The sequence below is a fragment of the Xenopus laevis genome, chromosome 4L, assembly GCF_017654675.1.
Source record: "Xenopus laevis strain J_2021 chromosome 4L, Xenopus_laevis_v10.1, whole genome shotgun sequence".
Lineage (NCBI taxonomy): Eukaryota > Metazoa > Chordata > Amphibia > Anura > Pipidae > Xenopus > Xenopus laevis.
In genome coordinates, this window is record NC_054377.1 from 43932300 (window position 1) to 43958568 (window position 26269).

The 26269-nt window shown below is 37.6% G+C and overlaps 1 protein-coding gene across 1 annotated transcript; it reads right to left on the minus strand.

Annotated features, from left to right (window-relative positions):
* Positions 1 to 101: 101 nt before the first annotated feature.
* On the minus strand, positions 102 to 26269 carry LOC108714020 (solute carrier family 12 member 3). Its single transcript, XM_018257846.2, has 26 exons — positions 25937 to 26269; positions 23543 to 23674; positions 20333 to 20408; positions 20161 to 20256; positions 19924 to 20063; positions 19735 to 19845; positions 19223 to 19334; positions 17907 to 18037; positions 16654 to 16738; positions 15560 to 15714; positions 15115 to 15222; positions 14642 to 14765; positions 13500 to 13601; positions 12407 to 12562; positions 12210 to 12309; positions 10415 to 10526; positions 9868 to 10002; positions 9072 to 9178; positions 7992 to 8074; positions 5508 to 5591; positions 4495 to 4596; positions 4201 to 4312; positions 3103 to 3189; positions 2558 to 2693; positions 1903 to 1970; positions 102 to 866 (listed from the first exon to the last, which is right to left on the minus strand). Exons 1-26 carry the CDS (start codon positions 26231 to 26233, stop codon positions 725 to 727), a joined length of 3093 nt encoding a protein of 1030 aa, XP_018113335.1. The 5' UTR covers positions 26234 to 26269; the 3' UTR covers positions 102 to 724.

Genomic DNA, 26269 nt, shown 5'->3' on the forward strand with positions numbered 1-26269 from the left:
CTAAAACAAGTACAGAGAAAACTAGCTAGTCTATATTTTTAACAGTGAAGTTAATAAAGTTTCCATAGACAAAATTATATGGTAATAATAGTGAGACGTAGCACAGAAAATATAAATATTTAATACCATTAGTATTACAGAAAATGTATAATTCTGACCAGAATTTAGGATAAAAACATGTATGTACAAAAAGCAGCGTACTGAAGTATAATATGCAGCTATTACCGTGTACAGAAAGATTAACTAACCGTAACATGTTCAGGCATCTTTTGATTGAAACATTCATTAAATACTAGTGTCCAAACATTATTTAAAGGATTAATTCACAATCACTGCATATAATTGAAAAGTAAACAAGGTATATGTAACAGTATTGTAGATCTAAGGTTGTTATAATCATGTGTATTTTCTAAATACAGATTATATAAAACTAGTCAATCAATATTTTGCCAAATGGAGGACTACACCAGGCTCGTACAATACAATCATGATTTCATTACCATAATTTCAGTTATGCTACTACTGTTATGCATACTGGCTTATTTATTTACAGGTCAAAGATTAGTTTGCGTCATATAGCAATAAGTATCTGAAACGCACATCTTGACAAGCAGTGTTCAACTCTACAGATTAGTGTGTGATATATTTTGAGGTTGGCAAACTAAACAAAATCAAAACGTTTTTTTAGGCACCGTGACATATTACATCCTGTTTAATGGAAGCTTTACTGGCAATACATGGTCAGCACATTTTGTTGGTTCCCTCGGGTCAATAAAACAGGAGGTCTTAGGTCTTGCGAAAGAGTTTCCAGCCAAGCCATGTATAGGGTGCTGGGACACTTTCCTTTCCTGGCAACTGGCATTGTTCTAAGGAAGATAATGCTTTTGTTACTGCATATCAGAACGATTTGGAAAAATAAACAAAAGCTAGTACATTGCTATAATACTTATCTGTATATGGCATGGGGTGTGTGTTTTGTCTTCAATATCTTTGAATTGAAAAGCATGGAGATCACTGAGTTGTTTAATTGAGGAAAAATGGTTACTTGCCCATTTTTGCAAGCAATTCAGCTAATTTTCATTCAGTGATCTTAATATTTTTCAATTCAAAGGTATTTATGCCCATTTGGTTGCTTGTGAAAGAGGCAATATAGCATGCATGCCCATATAAGGTAGAGTATAATGTGTTTTTTTTGTGTGTTTTTAAAAACAGTGTTCTCAGATCAGAATTGATGTTTTAACACAAAATTCTTTGTGCACACCCCAGTTTGTCGTGTGTAATGTCCTCAAAACTTGTGTTAGAGGGAACCTTAGAGGGAACATTGGCTATGTTATGTGCCCATTGTGACACACTGAATTGTACTAAAAGAGGATTAGTAAAATGTAATTACATACACATTTATAACAAGTTTATATTTCTGCTATCTTTAACATTTTTGTTGAGTTCTAAATATTACAACATTCTCTGTTATTTGAAAAAGTACTAAAGTGAAGCATTATATTATACCACAGACCCCATACCAGTACAGGCATCAGATCTATTATATAGAATTCTTGGGAACTGGGATTTTCTGGATAGGGTTTTTACTATAATGTGGATCACCATACCTTAAGTATAATAAAAAAAAATTAAAATATTTTAAATAAACCCAACAGGCTTGTTTTTCCACCAATACACTCTTGTGCAGCTTAGTAACCATAAAATACAAACAAACACTGTTTTTTTTATTACAGAAACAAAGGAAATCATTTTAAGACATTTGTATTGTTTACTTAAAATCAACTTGTTGAGTGATGGCTTTCCCATAATTTGGCAATTTTTGGATAATGGATTTCCTGGTAAAAGATCCCATACCTATTCTTCTGAAACTGTGCTCAGTAACAGAATTATTAGGTTACTCACATGACAATCAAACCTGCATCTCTGGAATAATCCAAAAGCACTTCATTCAGACGGATTTGTCGTAGGGACTAAAAAAGTAAAAACAGACATGAACAAAATTTATTCTTGACCAACCCATCACAGCCACTGAAGATCACAAGTATCCCACATATATTAATACCTGGAAAATGGTTTGTGATATAGTAAGACATTAAGGTTCATTTACATCTGCAAGTGCAGTTGCAGTCCCCGCAATTTACTCGCAGTCAGCTGCACTTAAATGTTTTCCATTAAAGGTACTTGTGCCAAAATGCACTCCTTGCACGTATACTTGTGCTCAGCGCCAATCAGTCCTTTTGACTTCTGAATCCAGAAGTACAACTGCGCCAAGCACATTGCCCCTTGTGACACATTGGATTTCTGTGGGAAAATGCTGCATTATGAGGAAATTACACTCAAATTGCACTTGAGTCTTTGGCGTTCACAACCAGATCAATCTGGGGGTTATGGGGGAGTTATGACAGATGCCAGCGGGGCTGTAATCAGTCATTATTTGTTGGGCTGGTGAGGGCCAGTTTGGTCCTCTGTGAATTTGAATTACCAAGAAACATTTTGAATCCCAGTCCCGATATGTGATTCATCCCGCAGAACAAATGTATTCAGTATGGCTGCCCACCTTTGCTCTGTTCCTTTTAATCTCCTCATCTGAGATCTTCCAAGGACAGTCACGCCTCATCTCATTTACTAGCAGCTCATCTTTGAAGCCATCATTTAACATGTATGGGGCAATTAGATCCTCAAACCTCTTAATACTGGGAATGAGAAGTAAGATAAAGACACTTATAAATGCATTGCTTGCTGCATATTGTCATTTCTCTATTTGCAAGCTGTAGACATGCATCCAAGTCAAGATGTTCCCTTAATTCCTTGAAGGCCATTTTCAAAAGTATCACCTTTTGTGCCAACATTTTTAAATCAATGTCAACAGAGTGCAATGTCAACAAACAGACAAGTTTGACAGGCATGGAAATATTATAGGACCTTCTATTATAGGGTGTATATTAGAATAGGTTGGTAAAATGTTTATCCTTTAATCATATTATATATACAGCTATACTAAAATGAATTACTGGATGATATTAGTATATGTGAATGCTCATAACAATGCATTGTATGCATGCTTATTGATAGTTGTTAGAGTGGTCATACACAGCTACTTACTGCTCAGGACGAGGCTTTTGGTTGATGTCAGGAAGAACATGGACTTCATGAAATCCAATTCTAAATTTACTTAATAGGGAGATCATCCTGTAACAAAAAAAGGAAACAATTTAATTTCACCAGTATTGATTGCTGCAATACAGCTCAAAAGATGTATATATACACAGTTTGTGCATTATTTAATATTTAGGATTAGTATAATCACTTGCGCAACCTACAGGAGTCTAAAGATGTCCATGTGCAAGTGGATTCCTTCAGTCATCTATGTTGCCAAAGAAGTGGACATTTGCTCAATTCAGTTATTCAAAATGGTTGCCACAATTAGGCTGAACCTAATGTTTGGATCTCTGAGGGCCTGTGCAGAACATCAATCATATCGATCAGGAGGGCAGTTATTAAGATCTCATTTCAAATGGCACCATCCAACCTTTTCAGTGTAGTGTTACATCATGCTTGAGTGTGGCTATATTAAAAAGTGTTTGTCATAGAAAGAAGTCTATAGATCCCTTTGCCTAGGAGCTATAAAATCTATATTTTGTTCTATGGTTCTTTTGTTGGATACCTCTTGTCTAAGATTTTGTTGCATATGGCAAGACATGATTTGGCACTGCCATGCCATATCTGAATTATTTGTATTCTAAGTTCCTGTTACCCTCCAAAACAACACAAAAGATGGGCTAATTTATCATTGTACATGATCTGATCAATGAGTTTTATTTGTCCGTTTTTTTAATTATATGCCTTCTTCTTCTGACTCTGTCCAGCTTTCAGATGGGGGTCACCGACATAAAACAAATGCTATGTAAGGCTACAAATGTATTGTTATTTCTGCTTTTTATTACTCCTATTTTTATTCAGACCATCTCCTATTCAAATACAAGTCTCATTTACAAATCAGTGCATGGTTGCTTGGGTAATCAGAACCCCAGCAACCATATTGCTGAAAATGCAAACTGGAGAGCTATCGAATAAAAAGCCAAATAACTCAAAAACCACAAATAATAATAAATAAAAGATAGATGTAAATTGTCTCAGTATATCATTCTCTACATCATAGTTAACTCAAAGGTGAACAACCCCTTTAAAAATGCAACTTACGCTTTGCACTCTTCATCCATCCTGTTGATCTGTCCACCTACAAACACTCGAATTTTAGCTTTCTGCCATCTCTTTTTACGGCTGAGCAAGTAAGGGATCAGAAGTGTCAGTCCTGTTTTGAAAAGATGCTCATTACTTCATTAGATGAATTCACACAGAATAATTACATTTATTTGCAAGAAAGCATGGTGTAAAACATTAGGCCCATTAACTCAATTGTGAATTAGTCAAAAATGACAATTTACATTTTTCAGAAAGGTGTATTGACTTTTTTCTTAATTTTTCCACATTTACCTCCGTCATCAAAAAGCCAATAGATATCAATTGTCTTTTTATCCTGTTTAATTTGGAAGATGGTGCTCGCCTGTTGCTCAACTGTGACGGCTTCTGGATCCACTGAAATTCACAGGAAATGCATGTTAATTTCATGGAATGCCACAAGTCGTTTTCTTCTCCTAAAAATATGCTATTATGGAAATGAGGATCCAGAATATAAATAAGGGTATATGATCTTTATTATACAGAATGCTTGGGGCCTGGCGGTTGTGAAACTAGAGTGTGATGGGCCCACTGCAAAAAATCTTCAGAGGGGCCCGGTGCACTCCAATTCTCCTCCCACCCACTTCCTGTCCCGCCTCTGCCCCACTTATACTCCGCCCACTCAGTGCCGTCTTGCGCTTCCCTTCCTCGCCACAGGTAAGAGAGCGGCTGGGGAGGAGGGGTTTTCTTATTAGCTATAGAGGAAGCAGACAGATAAATGTGTGAATCTGATACGGACCTAAAATTGTAAGCTTCACTGGAGCAAGGATTTACATGAATGGTGAACAATCTTTGTGAAGTGCTGCATAAATGTTTTTGGTGTATATAATGCTTTTAGTGTATATAATGCTTTAATGTGGTGCACAAAAGAGCCAGACATTAAAAAAAAATTGGAAGACTCACAGGAATTTTTTTCCCTTGCTTGAATTTAAGCCATGATTTTTTTTCCCATATATAATATTTTCACTTATTTACCTAAGAATTTTTTAATTGTAATTGACCCGAGATGGTGGAAGGTAAAAAACTTTATAAGGTATGGGCTAAATTGTTGTGTACCCAAAATACCAGGCTAATCAGTGTATCCAATAGGCATTGGAAACTTTCTTGAGCAAATAACCATTATTCACCTGGTGAAACACAGCATCATTGTTACTGGTGAGAAAAAGTGAAATAGAAATATTACAGCGTTTTGATAAATCTGCCAACACTGAAGGTTAGGAGGAACAGTAATAATCTCGAATGACAGGATATATGGCAATGCAACTTACATGTTGACTGTGCTGAACAGCTGGCTCCATTCTCTCCCCCCTCTTTCAGTTTTGGCTCTTCTGTTTGTTCATATACAGGGTTAACTGTAGTGAAAATGTACAGAAAATGTACAGACACAATAATACTCATATATTCCTGTTGGTAATATTAAGCAATGTTATAGGCTTACCAGAGTGATGGTAACGTGCATATTACTTACTACATACGTAGTTACCAGTAACTAATGAAATCTCTCTCTTAATGTAACCATTAGCACTGATAATGTGGGTAGTTAAAGGACTTTTCAACCCTGTCTTTTGGGCTTTTTGGAAAGTTTTTATTGTATTTATACTACCCAAATTCATATTGCAAAGTGCTGCAAACTATTAGCAATGGCCATTTAAAAACTGGTAGGCAATGGTTAACTAAACAGAAATAAAACAGGAAATGTTGACAACTTGCAGCTTTTAAAAAGAGATTTGAAAGCCAACAATATGCAAAGCAATCTGGATTCATGTTACACAATAATAAATAATAGGATTAGAGCTGGCTGTCATTCGACAAAGACATATTTTTCAAGCTTTACTGTTTTGTTTTGTTTTTATTTTGTAAATCAGATCAAAAAATTGTTCACTCACTTATCAACATTTTTGTAACTGCAGCTCTTGGGAGTGTTAAAAATAATTGTCCCTGTAACTCTTTGATGGGCAATACAGTGGGTGCTTTGAAGGGGGCAGTGCTGGGTATTTTGTAAATATGCAACAAAGCTGACCCTTTCTGTGCCTGCAATACTGTTGTACATTGTACCTTCTGTATCTGGCTTTGCAGTCTAAACAAAAGTATCACAGCTGGGGCCCCCATCAGGAATCACAGAGCCACATATAACTAAGATAGCAGGGACCTCCTCCCCAAGCAGCTCCAATTGTTAGGCCATTGTTCAACTGGATTACAATGTAATTCTCTTACCGCACACCTGTAGTTCACCAATCCTGCAAACTGGTGGTGTGTTCCTTCCGTTGACCCGGCCGGGTCCCTTAGCAACCAACGTGTAAAAGAAACGGATCCGCACACACACCGATTAGTGCAGTCGGGGATTATCCCCTTTTATTCAGCCACCAAACTGAATGATGTTTGGTGGCTGAATGGTGGCTGAATAAAAGGGGATAATCCCCGACTGCACTAATCGGTGTGTGTGTGCGGATCCGTTTCTTTTACACATTGTTCAACTGGGCCATTTTGTGGAGGGGCTTGCCAACAAGTAGAATGGAGCCCCAATTAATTAAAATACCTCACATCATCCCTGATCCACCCAGTCACATGCCATTTTGTTGAAACTCTGCCACTGGGCCCCCTTAGTTACGGCACTGATACCAAACCTAACCAGCCCCCTACATGCCCAACCTTCTAATAGCCTTTTATGTCTCTTGGGGGGCCCTCTGCCATATGATCTTGACTGCAGTTACCCCCTGTACCCTCCTGATATAGGCCATGCTCACAGACTCTCTTTTGCTGTTCCTCTTGGCCAGTGCTTCCATTACACCTCACAACATTCCCAGTTTAATAAATAAGAGATTTTTGACCATGATCTTATTTCCAAGGCAACACCCCATGAAAATCAGCCACACTAACTGGTTTGCCACCTGGCACAAATTTTTACAAAATGAGTCGTAATGCCAATCTTAATAGTTAGGGGAGACAATAGAGATAGGAAGACTGGTAGACTGGACAAAGTGGCAATCTGGGCAGCTAAGTGGCAGATGAGATTCAATGTTGATAAATGTGAAGCCTTGCACCTGGGATGTAAAAAATGCAAGCCACTTATACCCTTAAAACAATTGCTTTAGGCAAATCCATAATGGAGAAGGGCATATTGGTTCATGTGTATAATAAACTTGGCTGTAGAAACAATGCCAGTCAGCAACTGCAAGGGGAAATATGCTGAGCTATATTAAAAGACTGGCCAAATTGGGGTTGTTTGCATTAAGAGGGAATGAGACAACTATGTTTAAATATATAAGCGGACCATGCTCTCCAGACTCGCTAATGTTTTATTTACTAATAGGTCCTTTCAGCAGAAACAAGGACATCTGGTTAGAAAAACGAAAGTGCCATCTTAGTATTCAAAATGCATCTTTTTCAGTGAGAGCTGTGAAGTTGTGGAATTCTCTTCCTGTAGTTCTTGTACTGGTGGATACATTAGATCATTTACCATTAGATACTGTAGATTGGCATTTAGGAGCAAGGAAGAATTTCCTTGCTCATAATTTCCCTCTCTGAGGCAAATTGGAATGGTTTTAGATGTGGATCAGCCAGCAATTAGCCAGGTTTTATTTGGATGTAAAGTTGAATTCCATGAACATGTGCTTTTTTCAACCTAAGTTACTATGTTACTGTGTTTGAGTTGTAATTAATTATATTTACATCTCTCATAGGAGGCTATTTATAGCCATGTCTCCATGTCTGTTGAGTATATGATATATATATAAAGAGGGAGAGAGACTTACTGTGAGCTTGCATGACACGAGATATATTGAGACCTTCTTTCATCCTTAACAGACACAGACCACATTTAAAGTCAAGTGCATCACTAAAATAGAAAAGAGGATCATGTGAAGCTTAGCAAGAAACTGAAGATAATCTTAAAAATAAAACCCAAAATACCTATAAATAGGGATAAATACCTAGAAGGGCTAGTAAAGACATAAGTCATATGATATCCATTTGGTTTTCCCTAGGGAACATTTAAATTTCTCTATATTAATAAAAGTTAAGTTTTGAGTTCAACGTGTCTTAGGTCAAGAAGAAGTGCTTCAACGGCCCTCTTTAGTTGTACTTCTCTCTTGAGATCATTTTGGTTTTGATTTTGGTTAAGTATTTCAGCTGCACACCTTTTTGCTCATTCTGTCATTAATGGATGCATGGTGCTAATTTTTTGGAATTGTTTTAAGTTGATCCTAAAAATAGTAAAGCTTACTACAAGAGAAAAGAAACCTCAATCTTGGCCCATCCAATTTCTCCTAACCCCCTCTTATTAAAACATGATGATGGCTTCTCCTCCAAATTAAAAGCTTTTACTTCATTACTTAAAATTGTACTATAAAAACATATACACATAACACTGATTAAAATACATATGGGAGTTTGGTCATTCAATCATAACTAAGACTGAAATTCTTGCAGGGAAATTCATACCTCTGCTCGCATTGCTTAGACAAGCATCTCCTATCTCTTGGCCCCTCGGGGAGCCATTAACAGCACGGAGATGACAGCCAAATATTACTGTCTTCTACTATGCTGTGTGGATTTTTGCCACTGCTCTAGTTCAATCACTGCGAGCTGAGTGGCTGAATTAAAACTCACATCTGATTTGTGTTTTAATCAGTCTTATATGTATATGTTTTTAGTTAAGAAGTTAAATTTAGTTAAAAAGTTACGTTTTCATTTGGAGGGGTAGCCCTCACATATCACCTTATCGTATGCATGTTAATTGAAGTTATAGGATGCAAAAATAGCTGTTCATATTACAAGAGTCTATTACAATGTCAAATGTTTCTTGCTGTTTTACCGATCTAACATTTACTTACTGCAGTATGCCCATGTAATTCTCAATATTTCTTGGGTTAGATGTTGACCAGTTTTTTTTAAATCCCATGACGAGGACATTTGGCCTCATATGTCCAAGACCCGCTGCCTAGAATGTCAAAAACAAAGGCACATCTTGAATGAGACAGTATGTATTGATGTTTAGATTTTGGATATTATTGTGTCTAGCTTATAAGCAAGTCAATGTGGCAGTTCCCTTTAATATGTATGATTTCTAAAATATAGAGCAGGAATACGGGTGCACTAAATAGCCTTACATATTGCTTCCTGTTTTAAGACAAAATAAATGGGACATAATCTGTATTCTAGGTAAAGTCACACAAGTTACAGTAGGTTAAAATGAAAAGTATCTGTTCTGTAAAAGCTATTTTGCTTTGATAAGTTGAAAATCTTCCTTTTTAATGGATATCAGTACATGCTGCTCACCAGGGATGATGTATACATGCACGTAGTGGCGTAACTAGATGCTACTGGGCCCCAGAACACTGGTATATTCTATCAAGATATATTAAAATTGCTCATTAATCAGGGCCCCCTGCAACCACAGGGTCTGTTTCCTTTATCGTTAAGCCCTTGCACGCACCACAACCCTTGATCCCTGATGCAAGCTGCATGTTGGAAAAACTAATAAAAACAATGATGTTAAATTAATTCCAGCATGTAAAATAAACTGTTTTATAGGAAAGCAATCTGTATGTTGTATACTATGCATCTGTACTGTTTGTAAAAACAATCATTGATAAATCATCTCCGAAGTATTTGTTTTATGCTGCTTACCTGAATAAGCATCTGAGCTCCACTACGCAAGTCATCTGCAATCAGTCCAGTGTAAAAAGCTTTAATCTTCCTTTTGTTCATCCACTTGATGTGTCCTTCAGGGCTTATCTCCTGGAGTTTCTGTGTTCGTTGACCCTGTTTATCCATTACAGCCAAAGTTATATATTAATGCAAAATTCCTATATATAGAGTGTTTTAGGCAAAGGCATCTAGAACCAAGAAAGAGTAGAATTATTATGGAGGTGTAAAAATAAAGGAGAATGAGGGCTAAATAAAACTGAGCCACGGGGATGTCTTAGACCATAAAACTGCCTGCAGAGCCATTGGTAAAAAGCACATGTGTAAAAGTACGCACAACTGGAAAATGACATAGAGATTGACATATAGACCTTATAGGAGACATATATTGTCAAGAGTAAGCATTAATCATTGCTTTATACTCCTCTAAAATAGAAGCAATATGCATTTAATACCTGTGTTTTGTACTATAGGGTACTACAGTATAGTTACATGGAATTAAAGTGTTAGAGATTCCTGTAAAACTCACAATGATGACATTCCCACAGATCATCAGGCTTTGTTTTTTAGTAAAGGTTCCCACAAAATCCACAAGAGCAGGACGGAAGTTTGGAGGACCAGTTAGAACCAGACACTGTGGCCTAGGAGGAGAGAGTTGGTGGAAAAAATCTGTAAAATCTGGGAACATGTAAACAAAGGAAATAAATTATGCATTATATATTGGTGGGCCCACAAAAATGGTATAAAATGAGGAAAAACTAAAAATCAGGGGATGTAAAATTGAGGTTTCACTGTATTTACTATAAATCTGAAATGCTTCTGCTCTGAATAGTTTAACACTCTTCTATCAAGTTAAACTGCATTTTTTAGCATCATCAAAAAAAATGTCTAAAAATAGGCTGCATGCATGATTTTAGTGCAACGTATAATAAAAGTGATTTGACAGCGGCAAGTTATGTGATCTGATCAGTATTGAAAGTGGTGTTTATAGATTATAATGGTCATTCATTAAAGTTCTGGGCCGGAACCTGGTTGTGCAGACCAATCACTGGGGCAGGTTGGCACTAGGCCAGGTAGTATTGCAGTACTACTTGGTCCACCTCTGGGTACAACATAGCCCTGAATTTATGTCCATAGGTAGGTGATAATTTACAGGGGTGTGTTGCTCCTTGGGCCCTTTTATGGTTCATAGCTTCCACATGTGTATGACATGCAAGCAAGGGGAGGACCATGTGCTGTCCCAGTCCTCACCTCTTGAAAGGAACACTGCCAAACACAGGCAGCACTATATTCACAAGAAATGCAGTGGTCGTTTAGCTCTATTGAGAAGCGTAAAGACCTGTGTCTTTGAAAGCTGTGCATGACACTTTGCACCCTGGTTTAGCAGTTTGTACTGTGCCTCGTTAATGAGGCCAAAATTTTCCTCTATACACAGTGACAGTGTCAGTTGACATTCAATTCAATGTCAGCCAGTACGGTTACTGACAAGTTTTCACTACAGACAGAAATAATGACAGTTGAGAAAACACTTGGTATGCCTAATTGTTTAAGGTTCTTTGAGTGCAAATTCTTTAAGTCACTCAAAAGCTGACTACCAAGTTAAGCACAGTTACCTAACAGTCAAGGGAATTGGTCGGTCTGATTACATTGTTATTGTAGTATTTTAAGTGGGGCAAAACATGAAAAAAATAGTAGCAACCTCATTCTTTTCAAGGGGACAGTAATGATGACACAAGGCCCCATGGACACTTTTTCTTCTGCGTACTGCTTTTGTTTAAGCATATAGAGAGCACACTTATTTACACTGTACAGGTTAAACTCTACACCCATACCTAAAACCTTGTGTAACCACTACCCAGAAGAAATTCACTGCAGCTAATCTGCTCCTCATTCTTTAATTGGATTTCTTGTCCTAAAACCTTGCACTGTATGTCATTTTTTGTTAGCTATTAAAGGTATCATTATTTTTACAACTCTACATAAAGAAATTAGATTAAACTCTAAATATTCTCTAAGTATTTTATTCATTCAAGTTTGTGTGAATTAAGAGTATATTCATAGTGGTTTTCAAAAGGTTCAGAATATTTCATGAGATATGACTGAACAACTAATGAAATATGAACAGAGGCAGTTGAAAATATGGGGCTTATTGTAATAGAACCAGAAGTGATGCAGTAGGATTTTCATGAATTATATGAGTAACTTGGTAGGAAATTATAAGATGGTACTAGAAGGGCTCTGGAATGCAGGCACTGGGTGAAGGCATTAGATAAGAAATGATTGGTGAGATTTTGCCGAGTATGGGAAGATACTGGTGTCTTTACCTAAAATTTTTGATGTGTTCTTCAACTTGGTTGAGCCCCACACAGTATGACAAGGCCATGTTATAAGATCCTGCTTGTACCGATGAGCCCCAGTTTGCTTCTACAAATTAACAAATGACAGAAAATTATATTTATACTGATGGTAAATAACAAACAGTTATACATGCAGAAGACCCTGTCATTTCCTAAATACTTACCAGGCTTCTTGTACAAGACATAGCCAAGGAGGAAAATGACAATGCCAATAGCAATTAGAGCTGATTCCCAGGCCAACAGGAACATTATCACAACAGATATTACCGCTCCAAAGAGAGATGCCCACTTACTGTAGTATTTAAACGATGGCCTCCAGCCTAAAAGATGTGAGCAATAAGGAAATATTTAAATACAATGGGGCTCATTTATCAACACTGGGCAAATTTGCCCATGGGCTGTTATCTATAGAAACTAATCAGGTTGCTGCATTCATTGTTCTTCTTGCAGCTGGCTTTAAAAAGCTAATCACTGATAGGTTGCTATAGGTAACAGCCCATGGGCAAATTTGCCCAGTGTTGATAAATGAGCCCCCCTTTGTAAGGACTGGAAGACCATTTAAGGGTCAGTAATACTAAGATGCTTAACTATGTTAACATCTATTGCAAGATGAAGTTTTGAACAGATATAAGAATCAATTCACTTTTATACCACTATAGAGCCACTTAATATGGGCATGTAACATTCCTTCCCCTGCAAGAGGTGAAAACTCCAGTTTATAATAGCTCTTAAAGCAACATGTGCTCCTTATGATGACTGATGTACCTGGTACAATAATAATAAAATGAAAATGATATTTCAAGTGTTTTAATACCCATTAAATGGCAATTTACTCTTATTAATCTGATAGCACTATGTCATGAAATGTCATAGTCATTATTTTGACCATGACTGATTCCTATGTGTAGAGTATCCTGTATATAATGTAAAGCTTACAGAGTACATTTTTAAATTAACCTTACTTATTTTTAGTCATGTACACATGGAGCAGTCTGAGTATCAATATTGTCAGGGTAGGACTGGGTTAGTGGGACACCGAGAAAAAACCCTGAACACCAGCCCATGTGGTCCCCACCAACCCAGACCTGCCTGAGAGTGTGCGCCCCTGACCTCCCCCTGTCCCAGTCACAGGAAGAGGTAAGAAAAGGTACATGTTTGCAGGAAAGAAGGGGGGTGGAGGGGTTGTGGCTGGGGCGGTGCGCTGAATATTATACCTATCTCTGTATGGGGGCAAATATATATATAGGAAACACTTACCTGGAGAGTTTGTGATCGATGCATGGAAACAGCTAAAGTTAATCAGAGCGTAGGAGCACAGAAAGAAATTAGAAATGATGGGAGCAATGGTGTTCAGTTCCCCTGCAGGAGAATAAGTTACACAAGGTTGCTGACAAGTCCCTCATAAGTATAATTACAGATTATGTCCACTTATTATATTTAACATCCTAAAGTATCTTTGACTGGTTTTAGTTTGGTTAGAGTGAAGGAAGAAAAAATTTCGTAGGGAAAGAGGGAGTATGAAATAATATATTAAACCTTTCCAGAGAAACTTTTGGCTAGCGGGATAGTGGTACTAAATGTATTTATTAAGAAAGTTCTCTCTTTATTTACCACATGCTTGGAACACTGGTGTGGCAGCATATAATTTCATTGAAGGTAGTGTAGGTTGTATATAGAGCAAGCGCTGTAATAACATATCCAGCAGTTGAAACCCTATTCTCCTGTAATAAATCATTATCTCTGGAGTGGGGGAAGTTATTTATCATGCATAATTTAGTTATGCCCTTATTCCTACATTTATCCAGAAGAAATGAAACACTCTTTATATCATTCATATTGCATGGTCACAATTTGAAAAGCTTTTGGCACCGTCAAAGAACATTGATCCACAATAATGTTTAGTAAAGCTGCTAGTGGAGTCTAGCCCATGCCTTTCTACCATGTGATCAGGTCTGGACTGGGAGTCAAAATAGACCCTGGTATTCCAAATACAAAGAGGCCCAAACAGGTCCCAGCAGCCCACTAAACAGTGACTTTCTACGGCACATGATAGCAGCCCCTCTGGCATTTGCCAGAACACACAGATTGCCAGTCCGGGCTGCATGTGATGCAGAATTACTGCCAATGGATTATTGTGTGTGCAGTTACCAGAATAATATATTTAATGGGCTATTTATAATGAATACATCTGTAGACAGTTTTACTTGAAAGGGATCCTCTGTTTGATCCTTGACAGTAATGTTTTGGCGGGACAACATCACGTGACAGAAGACAAAGAACAGTTTACTACATTTTACTGCAGTATAATGAATATGAACTGCTCTGGTTAGTGGGGATAAAGTGAATAACATGAAATTCCTTAATAATACCTCTGCATTGGGAAAATAATTTGTACTGACCAATCAAGATAAAAGCAGATGCAATGAGGAAAGTTAGGAGATATCCACGAATTGGCTCATTGTTCTTTCCATAGCCTTTCCCAAAGAATCCAATGAGTGGATAAAGGTTGTCCTTACAGAGACACTAAAGAGAGAGATAAAGAAAGATATACAGTTGCATGTACAACAGACTGGGTCATACTTTAATATTTAGCCTGACCTAGGAATGGCTTGCATTTCAACTAGTGATAAAATGCATTGAAATTAATTGTGTAGTTTTCATATGAAATTGCAGCACTCTGTGATGTGATATATTTGATCAGATAGAAGCTTACAGTATATTCTAAATGTACTGTATTATCAAGCAATTTATTATGCTTTATACAGAGCAGACAAATTCTGCAATGCTATAAAGAGATTATACAACATTTACATCAGGGCTAGTCCCACCATTTATGCATATGTCAGCAAGCTGGATTCCTGCCCTACTGTACCTGAAATACTTTGGGAGCAGAGACAAGGCAGGCCAGAGCAGATGACAGTGTTGCTCCAAAGATTCCAGCAGTGACAAGTGGTGCAAATCCAGACACCATGCTCATGGTCTACAAATACATGCAGGCATTATTGGCATGTGCTATATATTTATAACAGATTATAAAAAGGATGCACTAAACAAACTCTTAGGAACAATTTCGTATTTTTTTTGCAGTTGTGATTTTGCCAACATTTGCATCACTGAAAATAAATTGAATCTTGAATTTTTGCTGAGATTTATTGGCTTAAATTTCACCACAAAAATCTGCTGAGATGCCATTAGATAATTGTTTATAAAAATATTTAAAATTTTAATATTAAAATTGCTGAAATTGTGGAATTAACTCGGTCTGCCTATGACAAAGGCAAGCATGTAGTGCGTATAGGTAAGCATTGGTTATGCACCTGGTACTGATTGATCAGCCCATATTTACAGTTCTGTTTTGTTGCACAGTCAGTGAAGTTCCACCCATATCCACAGGCAAGTCCAACACAGTTTAAACCTCCATCTGTTATGGTGTCATTAAGGCTGCCAGAAGCATCTCGAACAACACAGGATCCTGTATATGTAAAAGAAAGGGTTAGTTTATATACAGAATATACAGCCGTTGCCATTGCACATCTGTGGTGGGTACTGTATGTGTGAATCAAACACTATAGCATTCCTATACAGTTCTATGACCTGTTAACCAAAATGCTTGGGACCTGGGGTGTTATGGATAACGGATCTTTCCATAATTTGGATCTTCATACCTAAAGCCTACTAGAAAATCATGTAAACATTAAATAAACCCAATAGACTGGTTTTGCATCCAATTAGGATTAATTATATCTTAGTTTGGATCAAGTAAAAGATACTGTTTTATAATTACAGAGAAAGAGGACATTTTTAAATATTTGGATTATTTTGCTAAAATGGAGTCTATGGGAGACAGCCTTTCCTTAATTCTAAACTTTCTGGATAATGGGTTTCCAGATAACTGATCCCATGCCTGTATATTATAATGACTTTAGAACTAGAGTCACTGTTATAATGAAAAATATACAATAATCAAATGCTTTTTATACTGTTAGTGGTTCTTGCCTTTTTTTCCTAGCTATAGGATTTTAGCAACATCATTCATCAGAATTGCCCTGCTGTCTAGCTGCTAGTTAGAGCTTCTGTTGCAACCAAGCTCCATACTGTGTTTATTGTTATCAGCTAACTAAGGTACACAGACAGTGCGAGAAAGAGATTTAATATTATACTTCTGCAGAGCAATGCTGTTTAACAGAATATAACGTTGGCTAATGCCTAACTACAGGTAGTACTTTTACAGTTATTTATACACATTGCCTTCCCATCTTGTACAAAACATCTGTGATAATCCATGCACTCCACTGTACCTATAAATATCCAGTGCAGTTTCCATATGAATAAGCAATGTCTAAATAGGTATAGGACAGTGTACAGCTGAATAGCAGAAAAATACATTACTGTCACTAACAGTACATCTCACCTATAGTTGCTGATATGACCAGATAGGACACAGTAGTCCAAAATATTGACATGAGTGTTCCTTTAGGAATAGCAACAGTTGGGTCCTGAATGAACAGAATGCAAAGAATATCAATAATTATAATATCAATAATATTTGTGTCCGGCAAAATTATATCTAAATCAGGCTTTTCATTTTGCTAAATCTGATTGAACAATAATTGAACTTATTACCTGTACCCTTTAAGTGCTAATTAAATAAGGTTTCAGAACTGATGGGCTTATTTCTTGCAAAGGAGCTCAGAGTTGCAGCTCCATACAGTCATTTATTAATGTGGACCTGCTATTAGAAAGTACCTGGGTAAGTCAGAAGCACTGCAATATAGTCTGGAAATCATATGCACTACCCTTTGTAACGTGGCTGTCATTCTTTCAGATTTATGAGGTTTTTGTCACAGAGATGACTATTGTGATGGAAACAATTTATTCGATTTACAGTATTAGATGCAAGTCAGCTATGTAGCAGTGAAAGTGTAAAGTGACCCATTTCTGAAATAACTGAAACACATTTATTAAAAATCCAAAAACTTTAGAGAGATATTAATGTGAAAATAGTTTCTTATATAAAAAATATTTAAAAAGCACATCTATAAAAGGCTACTGCCAAAAATGTTGAACCTAGATATCAAGCAGGATTGGCAAATGTGTTCTATTCTGAAGTAAAGTACTTCACAATGTAGACCGTAGAGTGTCATCTGCTGGGAAGTATTGATATTGCATCTTAAAGCTGGCATATGAACCCATAACCACTTGGTAATAGAGTAGCAGATAGCAGGTTGCTTTTTCAAGTCTTTTGTCTGAAATCAAGTATCTGGCTAAATTCTGTGGGAGCAAATGTTGTGGTAAAAAAAAAAGTTTGGGGAGGGGCAAATTTCAGGCAAAACTATGTATGCAACTTCTGTCTACCACATGGATGGATTTGTATATCCCTCAACATAAAGTTTGACATCACATCACATTGCTGTGATCTTACAGATGTGTCACCTGGAGACTGATGAGTCACATCTGAATCCCTGTGATTCCACAGGCTAAGGCAAAATAGACAGGAATGCCTTGGCTCTCTCAGATGTATTAGAGAGGTTGCAGCATGCTATATTTAGATCTTGCCACTCATATTGTGTATTTGAATGGGTTCAGAAAGACTCCTACACAAAATGGGACTGGAGTTAATGGATTTTTGAGATATTTATTTCTCAATTCTAACACAATTTCTACCTTAAGATCCCCAGAAATATTGGCTCCAGCAAGAATTCCAGTGGCTGATGGGAAGAAAATAGAAAACATTCCAAAGAAACTTCCATCTTGTCCACGCCACTTAGGCACAAAATTTTCAGCAAAGATATCAGCTGCAGAATACAATAAAAAATACATTAAAACAAAGCTAAAAAGTTTTAAAGAGACATTTTTAAATTTCAGTTTATAGTTCTGTGTTCTGAGGTAGATATTGACTGTTGTTTGGAAGGCTATTGGACACAAAAGAAGTAAGCTCAAATATTTACTATTGTTTAACAGGACAAGAGCTCTAAAGTAACCAGGGCTGGACTGGGCCTGTGGGACCGGTAAGCCCCAGCCTATATTGGCTCCGCCCACCCAGACTCACTCCATGTGGATGCTGTAAATAGTCTACAGCCATTGGCTCCTTCCTGGTTACAGTTGTTAGGAAGGAGGAAGGCAACATAAGGTATGCATCACTGCATGGGTAGGGGAGGCGGACTATGGTAGGAGGGCCCTTGAGGCTGCAGCCCCAGCAGGCACCAGACATGCCAATCCAACACTAAAAGCAATTATAACCTCTCTTTTTTAAACTGAAGGCACAAGGGGTGTCATTTGATCCAGATGGTCCACATATCAGTTGTTTAATGCCCACTTTTCATATACACTGAAAGGATCTTCACTCACTAGCTGGAGGCCAGCAAGTATAGTTGGGACAGGCCAGCGCCTAGGCAAACCAACCAGCCATGATGCCCAACCCCACAGTGCACACTCTTTCTGACTACAGGGGAGTGAAACACTATGTCAGTAAGGGAACATGGGCCCAGAGTGCTGCTGGAATTATTGCTTTACAGTGGAACTTTTCCTTGGGCAGAGAGGAACACAGCTGTGCACCCGACGCTGCAAAAGGCGATCTAGTGTAAGTGTGGCACCTTATTGATTTGATTTGACTATGGGCCCAGACTATGGATAGGCAACAGAGAAGGTACGTGCATGGAGTCCCCCATCTTTGTGCCCTAGGCATGTGCATCTTCTGCCTACCCCAAGTTCCGGCCCTTCAAGGGATTTTCATTGAACCCAGTCTACTTCAACGCTCCTTAGAATTTTTTATAACATCATCATTTTGATATACTCTATCTCTTAAACATATGGTGCAGAAAAACTGTTCTGCTACATGTAAAATGTGAGACAGTTCTGCTATAGAGATATTTCTGGTTCTGTAATTTACACCAGCTTTTGCTGGTTGTGAGCATTTTTCTTTCAAGTAACAGCAAACTGTTATGGATCTCGTTTTCATGTTGCCACCCAATGTATCTTACCTCGATAACTGAAAAATCCCTTGGCCTGTTTCTCTTCTGTGGCGGGTATCACCGTGCCAACCAAGTAGTTTGCAAATGAGACCATGATCACAATGAAGAAAAGTACCTGAGCCTGAATTTAATTTGGGATAAATTGGCACAGGTAAAGTAATATTGCAAAGGGATGAGGCAACCAAATATGATTACTGTCAGTTAGGCTGGAATGTGAAGTGAACACTTCTTTGCTGTCTGTTATATTCTTGATACAATGACTGGATTACTGAAACAGGATTATTTTCTTGTGTCTGTAATCTTGTGTTGAGATTACCTCCACCTCTATTTATATAATTTGTAAAATCTACTAGTATACTAGTGCCAGTCATCCTGGGGTTCTGCAGCTTTTGTTAACCAATTGTACCTGTGGGATAACTTGCACCAAAATGCCTTACTGTATGTATGCATTCCAATTCCTCCTTTAACAGACCTGACAGACTGATCATTACAATACTCTTACTTAGTCTACTTTCAGTTACCTTTGCCTCCCATTCCATGCCAGCAAGTGAAATTCCAAGCAGAACTGTAACTGTTATAATCCCAATGATCCTGATGTCATTTATTGGGTCAACAATGGTCGAGTCATAATCCTTAAAGTAAGAAAGCAGGATGATCAGATGTGACAATTTCATAGTGAATGTAAAATCCAAGAACACAAATATTCTTACCCTCAACAGATCTCGGACAGTTTCAGCAAATCCAACTGTGTGCATTGCTACTGCCACAGCATTTGCGAAGGCGAATATAAGGCCAATTGATCCTCCTAGCTCTGGGCCAAGGCTTCTTGAGATGAGAAAATAAGTTCCACCTAAATTTTAGAAAATTGGTTTTAGGCTGAAGATGTAACATTTGGAGTTTATAATGTCCTACCATTCAATGATCTTAAAATCTTGACACTCAAGTACCTGACTTGACTTTCCCGTTGGTGGAAATAGCTGAGATGGAGAGTCCTGTGATGCTTGTTACAGTCACAGACATAAAGATAATGAGCCAGGTTAGCGCTGAGGAAAAAAAGGGACAAAAAGAACAAGTATTTATTTTAAGTAACTACAACAGAAAAAAAACCCAGAAAGTTACCTATTCCTGCTTGTGCTGTTATCCACGGCAGCCGGAGATACAGGATAACTCCCCAAATATTTAGCATGCAGCGGATCTGTCAGAAGGAAAACACAAATAACACTTTGCTAATAAAGTATGAAACAGTAACTGAAGGGGATCACTGTTGTGTTTTTAATACACCCGCACTTTGCTATGTGTTAACTAGGGATGTAGCGAACGTCGGAAAAAAAGTTCGCGAACATATTCGCGAACTTGCGCAAAAATGCGAGCGGTTCGCGAACGGTTCGCGAACCCCATAGACTTCAATGGGAAGGCGAACTTTAACATCTAGAAAAGACATTTCTGGCCAGAAAAATGATTTTAAAGTTGTTTAAAGGGTGCAACGACCTGGACAGTGGCATGCCAGAGGGGGATCAAGGGCAAAAATGTATCTGAAAAATCTGCCTGTGTGTGCTTGGAAGAGATAGTGTAGGGGGAGAGCTGTTAGTGATTTCAGGGACAGATGATAGTAAGTTTGCTGGCTAGTAATCTGCTTGATACTGCTCTGTATTGGAGGGACAGAAGTCTGCAGGGATTTGAGGGACATTTTAGCTTAGGTAGCTTTGCTGGCTAGTAATCTACTGTTCTCTTTAAACAACTGCCATACGTTGACCTTGTAGGCATTGTTTGCACGCAGCCACTGAAGCACAGTTGCCAGAAAAAATATGCCATATAAATGCTGAAAATAGTCATTTTTCGCCATACGTTGACCTTGTAGACATTGTTTGCCCAGTTTTTTTGGACGCAGCCACTGAAGCACAGTTGCCAGAAAAAATATGCCATATAAATGCTGAAAATAGTAATTTTTCGCCATACGTTGACCTTGTAGACATTGTTTGCCCAGTTTTTTTGGTTGCAGCCACTGAAGCACAGTTGCCAGAAAAAATATGCCACATAAATGCTGAAAATAGTCATTTTTTGCCATATACGTTGAGTCAACGTATGGCAAAAAATGACTATTTTCAGCATTTATATGGCATATTTTTTCTGGCCTCTGTGCTTCAGTGGCTGTGGCCAAAAAAACTGGGCAAACAATGCCTACAAGGTCAACGTATACACTACTACAGCGGTGGATACGGATTACGTAAAATATATTATGGCTGCTTGAAAAAAGTGACTCCGGTGTTTTTTCTGGAGACGGTAATATTATGGATATTTAGACAGAATGTGAACAAGGTCACACAGCTCGATGGCGGGTTGAAGAAAACAGTGTGCAAATAATGCCTACAGGGCAAATAATGCCTAAAAGGTCAACTTATACACTACTACAGCGGTAGTAAAATAAAAAAAAGTAAAATAAAAAAAAAAATGAATATTAAAAAAAAAAAATTAAAGTTGGTGCTGCTGAACTACTAGGAGCAGCAGATTAGCACACCAGTCCCACTCCCCAACACTGCTAGACTAATAGCACTGGGCTCTTATAGTAGTAGTATTAGTAGTAGTAGTAAAACAACAAAAAAATAAATAAAAGCAGTCCTTACAAGGACTACTGTTATTGCAGCAGTCAGCAGATGAGATCAGAAGCAGGACAGCTGCCCACTGCAGCTACATACAGAGCACTGCAGTAGAAGGTAGATTACTAGCCAGCAAAGCTACCTAAGCTTAAATGTCCCTCAAACCCCTGCAGACTTCTGTCCCTCCAATAACAGAGCAGTATCAAAACGATTACTAGCCAGCAAACTTTCAACTGTCCCTGAAATCACTAACAGGCAGCAGCTCTCTCCCTACACTATCTCTTCAGCACACACAGGCAGAGTGAAAAAACGCTGCAGGGCTTCGGTTTTTATAGGGAAGGGGAGTGGTCCAGGGGAGAGCTTCCTGATTGGCTGCCATGTACCTGCTGGTCTGGGGTGAGAGGGCAAAAAAAAGCGCCAACAATGGCGAACCCAAAATGGCGAACGTCGCGCGACGTTCGCGAACTTCCGGCGAGCGCGAACACCCGATGTTCGCGCGAACAAGTTCGCCGGCGAACAGTTCGCGACATCTCTAGTGTTAACAGGGAACACACATTATATCGTTCCAGTAGCCCAATATTATTTTACAAATATGGCTGTGCAAATGCTTATATTAGGCATTTTTGTGGATAATACTCTGTGTACATTGAAACTATAGGTCATGTCAGTCAGTTGCTACTAAAGCAAATAACGTTTTGCATAAAAAGGGCATTGAATTAAGGGATGAAACCAAATCCTAAATCCTTTTAAGGAGGCCCCCAAGACACTACCATTAGTGTATAACTAGCATTTATATAATTTTATTACCTAAGTGCATAACTTGCATTTATCAACATTCAATCTCATTTGCCAGTTTGCTGCCCTGTTCTCAATTCTAGTCACTTGTCTCCGCAAAGCAGTTAACATTCTGTGGTGGACTGAAGGTTGCATATTCATGGTTAAATTGTAGAAAATACACCCCTATTTTATTAGCATGTGGACAGTCATATTCACAAAATAATATTGGGCAGAGACATTTGACTAAATTGGAGAACAGGGCAGTAAGGTCTCACCTTGAGTATGCAGAGCAGTTTTGAGCGCCAGTACTTAAGAAGGATATTAATAAAAACGTGCAACTAAATTGGTAAAATAAACAATTAAATTATGAGGGTAGACTGTCAAGGCTGGGGTCTTTTTCTTTTGAGAATAGGCCCTTGCTATGGGACATGAATGCTCTTTACACGTACTGTAAATTATAGGACACTATAGACAGAAACTGTCAGTCTTTTTTTACATAAACAAGAGGCCACCCTTTAAGACTTGACAAACTGAACTTGTGGAATAATCTTGCAATGAAAGATCCTACAATGCATTAATGCCTAAAAGGAGGCAAGAATGACTTCTTGGACAAGCACAATATCCGAAAATACAGTGGTGTCAAGATCTACAGTCAAACCAGCATTTTTTTTTTTTTTTGAATTACTTATATTAGATCTATATCTATAATCCGTATATACATATGTATATATGTGTGTAAATATATATACTGTATTTATATATATAGTCTGTATATATTCGCTGATGATCATTTGTAGAGGTTGAACTCTTTTCTTTTTTAACCCTAAATTAACAATGCATGTAACCTATTGAATTTAAGGTGAAATATTAGGAGTTGTACTTTTGCGTTATCGGGATCTTCAAATGTTTATAAATAAGCCATGCATCCTGAAAACTATTTCTACCAAGTTAGTCTCACCATCACCCCTTTAATCCATCCAAACCGAATAGGTTCTCCAGCTGGCTTCTGCCCTGCATCTTCTGTCTCACCATCAGGAGATTCCACTGTGTTTTCATAATCAGGAGGGTCCAGATGATTACTGGAATCCTGCTGTGTGACAAAAGTGAAAAACCTGTAAGCCTCAGAAAATTTGCAATGGGTGGGCAGTCTTGTACATTTCCATAATCTGAGCTTTTAATTCATAGATTCACAAACTGTGGGACTTGTGCCCCAGGCCACCCCTAAGCAGTCTGAAGGAAATTCAGGGTGAGATTCAGGCAATACCATTTTTTATATTACTGTAATCTTTTTTGAGGTAAGGGTTGCTCTGTGAATATTTTTCACTGGGGGTTTTTACCAAACAATCTGATATCAACTACATTACTTCTACATTTTGTAGAACAGTTGGTTCAGCAATGGCTTGTCATTTGTAACAGAAACTTTTTCACGATAAAATTTGCACTTAACAATCAAAAGGGGCATGTTTAAAATAGATTTAAAAAATACCTTAAAAATTAACACCAAGGTCCATAGTGTAAAGTTATTTCGGTAATGGTTTTATGTAGAAATATGTCATAAAAATATGTTAGCTAAAAACACCAATATTTTCTACAGCATATAGGAGCAAATAGATGGAGCTCCAATGTTGTTTTGTTGTCCAGAAGTACTGTAGTGGGTACCTGGTCACGTGTGCAACAAACACAGAAAATGCTTTTGTTCTATCCTGTGTATGGAGGAAGCAAGAAGGCCCTTGAGATCATCGTGTCAGTAGGCAACAAAATAACAGTGGGGCACACCCAGAACTATCCAGAACTACTCCCCTTATTTGTTAGTGGTTCTTCCTCTAGATTCTCCTTGTGATTATGAGTGTATTTACAGACAACCTTTGGCAGTCAAATAAAAACATAAGAGGATAGATTTGCTGATATCAGGTATAACCTTCAGAGAGACGTACAGTTATATGTGTTTGTAAATTATGATCAAATATTTTTGGTTGTCATCTCGCTTAGTAGATATTTGAGTTTTAAAATAAATGATGTGCTTATCTTTTGTCTATCAGCAGTTTGGGTATTCATTTTGTTTATTTGTTTAGTTTTATGTATTTTGTTAGGTTAAGAAAATAAATTATAATATTATATTCAGATGCTACTCTGTTGGCACAGTTAAATTCCTATGGTGCTTTTTTATAGGATTGGTAGGATAGTTATTCAATTTGTAAAACGAATGAATAGCTAAGCTGCATTGATAAAACTAATTGTGTCATGACCTGGTAGATCTGGTAGATCAGATCATACAGAGGTTGAAGCACAAGCAATTCTAAGTTAACCAGTGACATTATACACAGTGTAAAATTGGCATACCCAGACACCCAGAGGAAGATTCAAATTATGATTATTTCAAATACAATGTGGCACAAACTACACCATCATAAGATAAATAAAAAGTGTCAATCTGCAACAACATTTGCCAGAATATCCAGATTTCCAGTCTACAGCTTATGAGGATCATCAAGTCTGTATTCCAGGCTTCTCAGCAAATATTCATATTTGGACAGTTTTTGTTGTTCAGGAAATATTTCCCCCAAAATACCACACTTGCTTGTATGCAACACAATATAGGTTCCAAATCTAAATGGATACACAATCTCACAATTATTTTTGTAAAACTGCAAACCCTTTCTTGCCGAAAGACTCTCCTGCATATAGTATAATGCAAATATGTGACATGAACCAGGATAATATTTCCAAGGAAGGTCTTTTTGTCATATATTCGATACATTGCCCCAAGAAACTGATACAGATAAGGCATTAGTTCCATTTGACCCCTATCCATTCATATTTCCCAGTAGCGGTTTAGTAAGCTTGGTCACCAGATACATTAGTTGGTCTCATTTCTCTTACGCTTTAGTATTACCTGTTATAGAAAATCAGTTACTATTTGTTGCTGTCACAGATTTAAAGTAAGGGAGCATGCCCAGTGAGGGCTAAAGCTACTGCTAAGAAACACCTCCAATTAATATATATATCAAATTATAACTGTTTAGAGTTGTCATCCTGGATTATTGCTATTGGGAAACATGGGGGGGGGGATATCTTGAAAAACCGACATATAAACATAGTTTAATAACAAAAAGTCACACTTTGTTTATGTGCTTGAAGTGTTGTGAAGGAATGCTACCAAAATATGGCTTTTGAATTGAAGTTGCCTTGATGGTCCCGCATTTGGACAATTTTAGATGTATTTATTCTTCTAAATTCCTGAAACTTTTACGGTTACATGTTACTTTAAGTTTTTATTTTGACTTCATAAAGTAGGTATTTTACCTTTGTTCTTTAATGTTTGTGAAACTAGACATTCTTTCATATGTCTTACCTTTAGAATGGAATGAAGATCTTCTAGCGTTGGTCTGACCTTCTTTATTTGTCCAGAGATTTCAGTGTTGGCGTAATGGTCATAATTTGGAACTGCGTCTACTGTATTATAGCCAAATGTCCTCATATAAAGGGTGCTGGTCTGTGTGAGATTATTGAGGTTAAAGGTATCAAATGCTGACTCTTGTTGCCCATATTGAGCTTTGACGCTGTCCTCAGTGCTGATCAGGGAGCGGATGGTGAACCTGCTATTGGAGGGAGCATTCTCCACTGGATTCTCATTCTGATTCTCAGCCATTGCATTTCAAGTTGGATTTTTCAGGCAACTAAACCT

Coding starts and splice junctions, on each gene's coding strand:
- LOC108714020 (XM_018257846.2), bottom strand. CDS start 26,233: ATGGCTGAGAATCAGAATGAGAATCCAGTGGAGAATGCTCCCTCCAAT. Junction 18,038..19,222: donor GGGATTTTTCAGTTATCGAG/GTAAGATACATT, acceptor TGTATTCTGCAG/CTGATATCTTTGCTGAAAAT. Junction 5,592..7,991: donor TCGTGTCATGCAAGCTCACA/GTAAGTCTCTCT, acceptor TTTTCACTACAG/TTAACCCTGTATATGAACAA.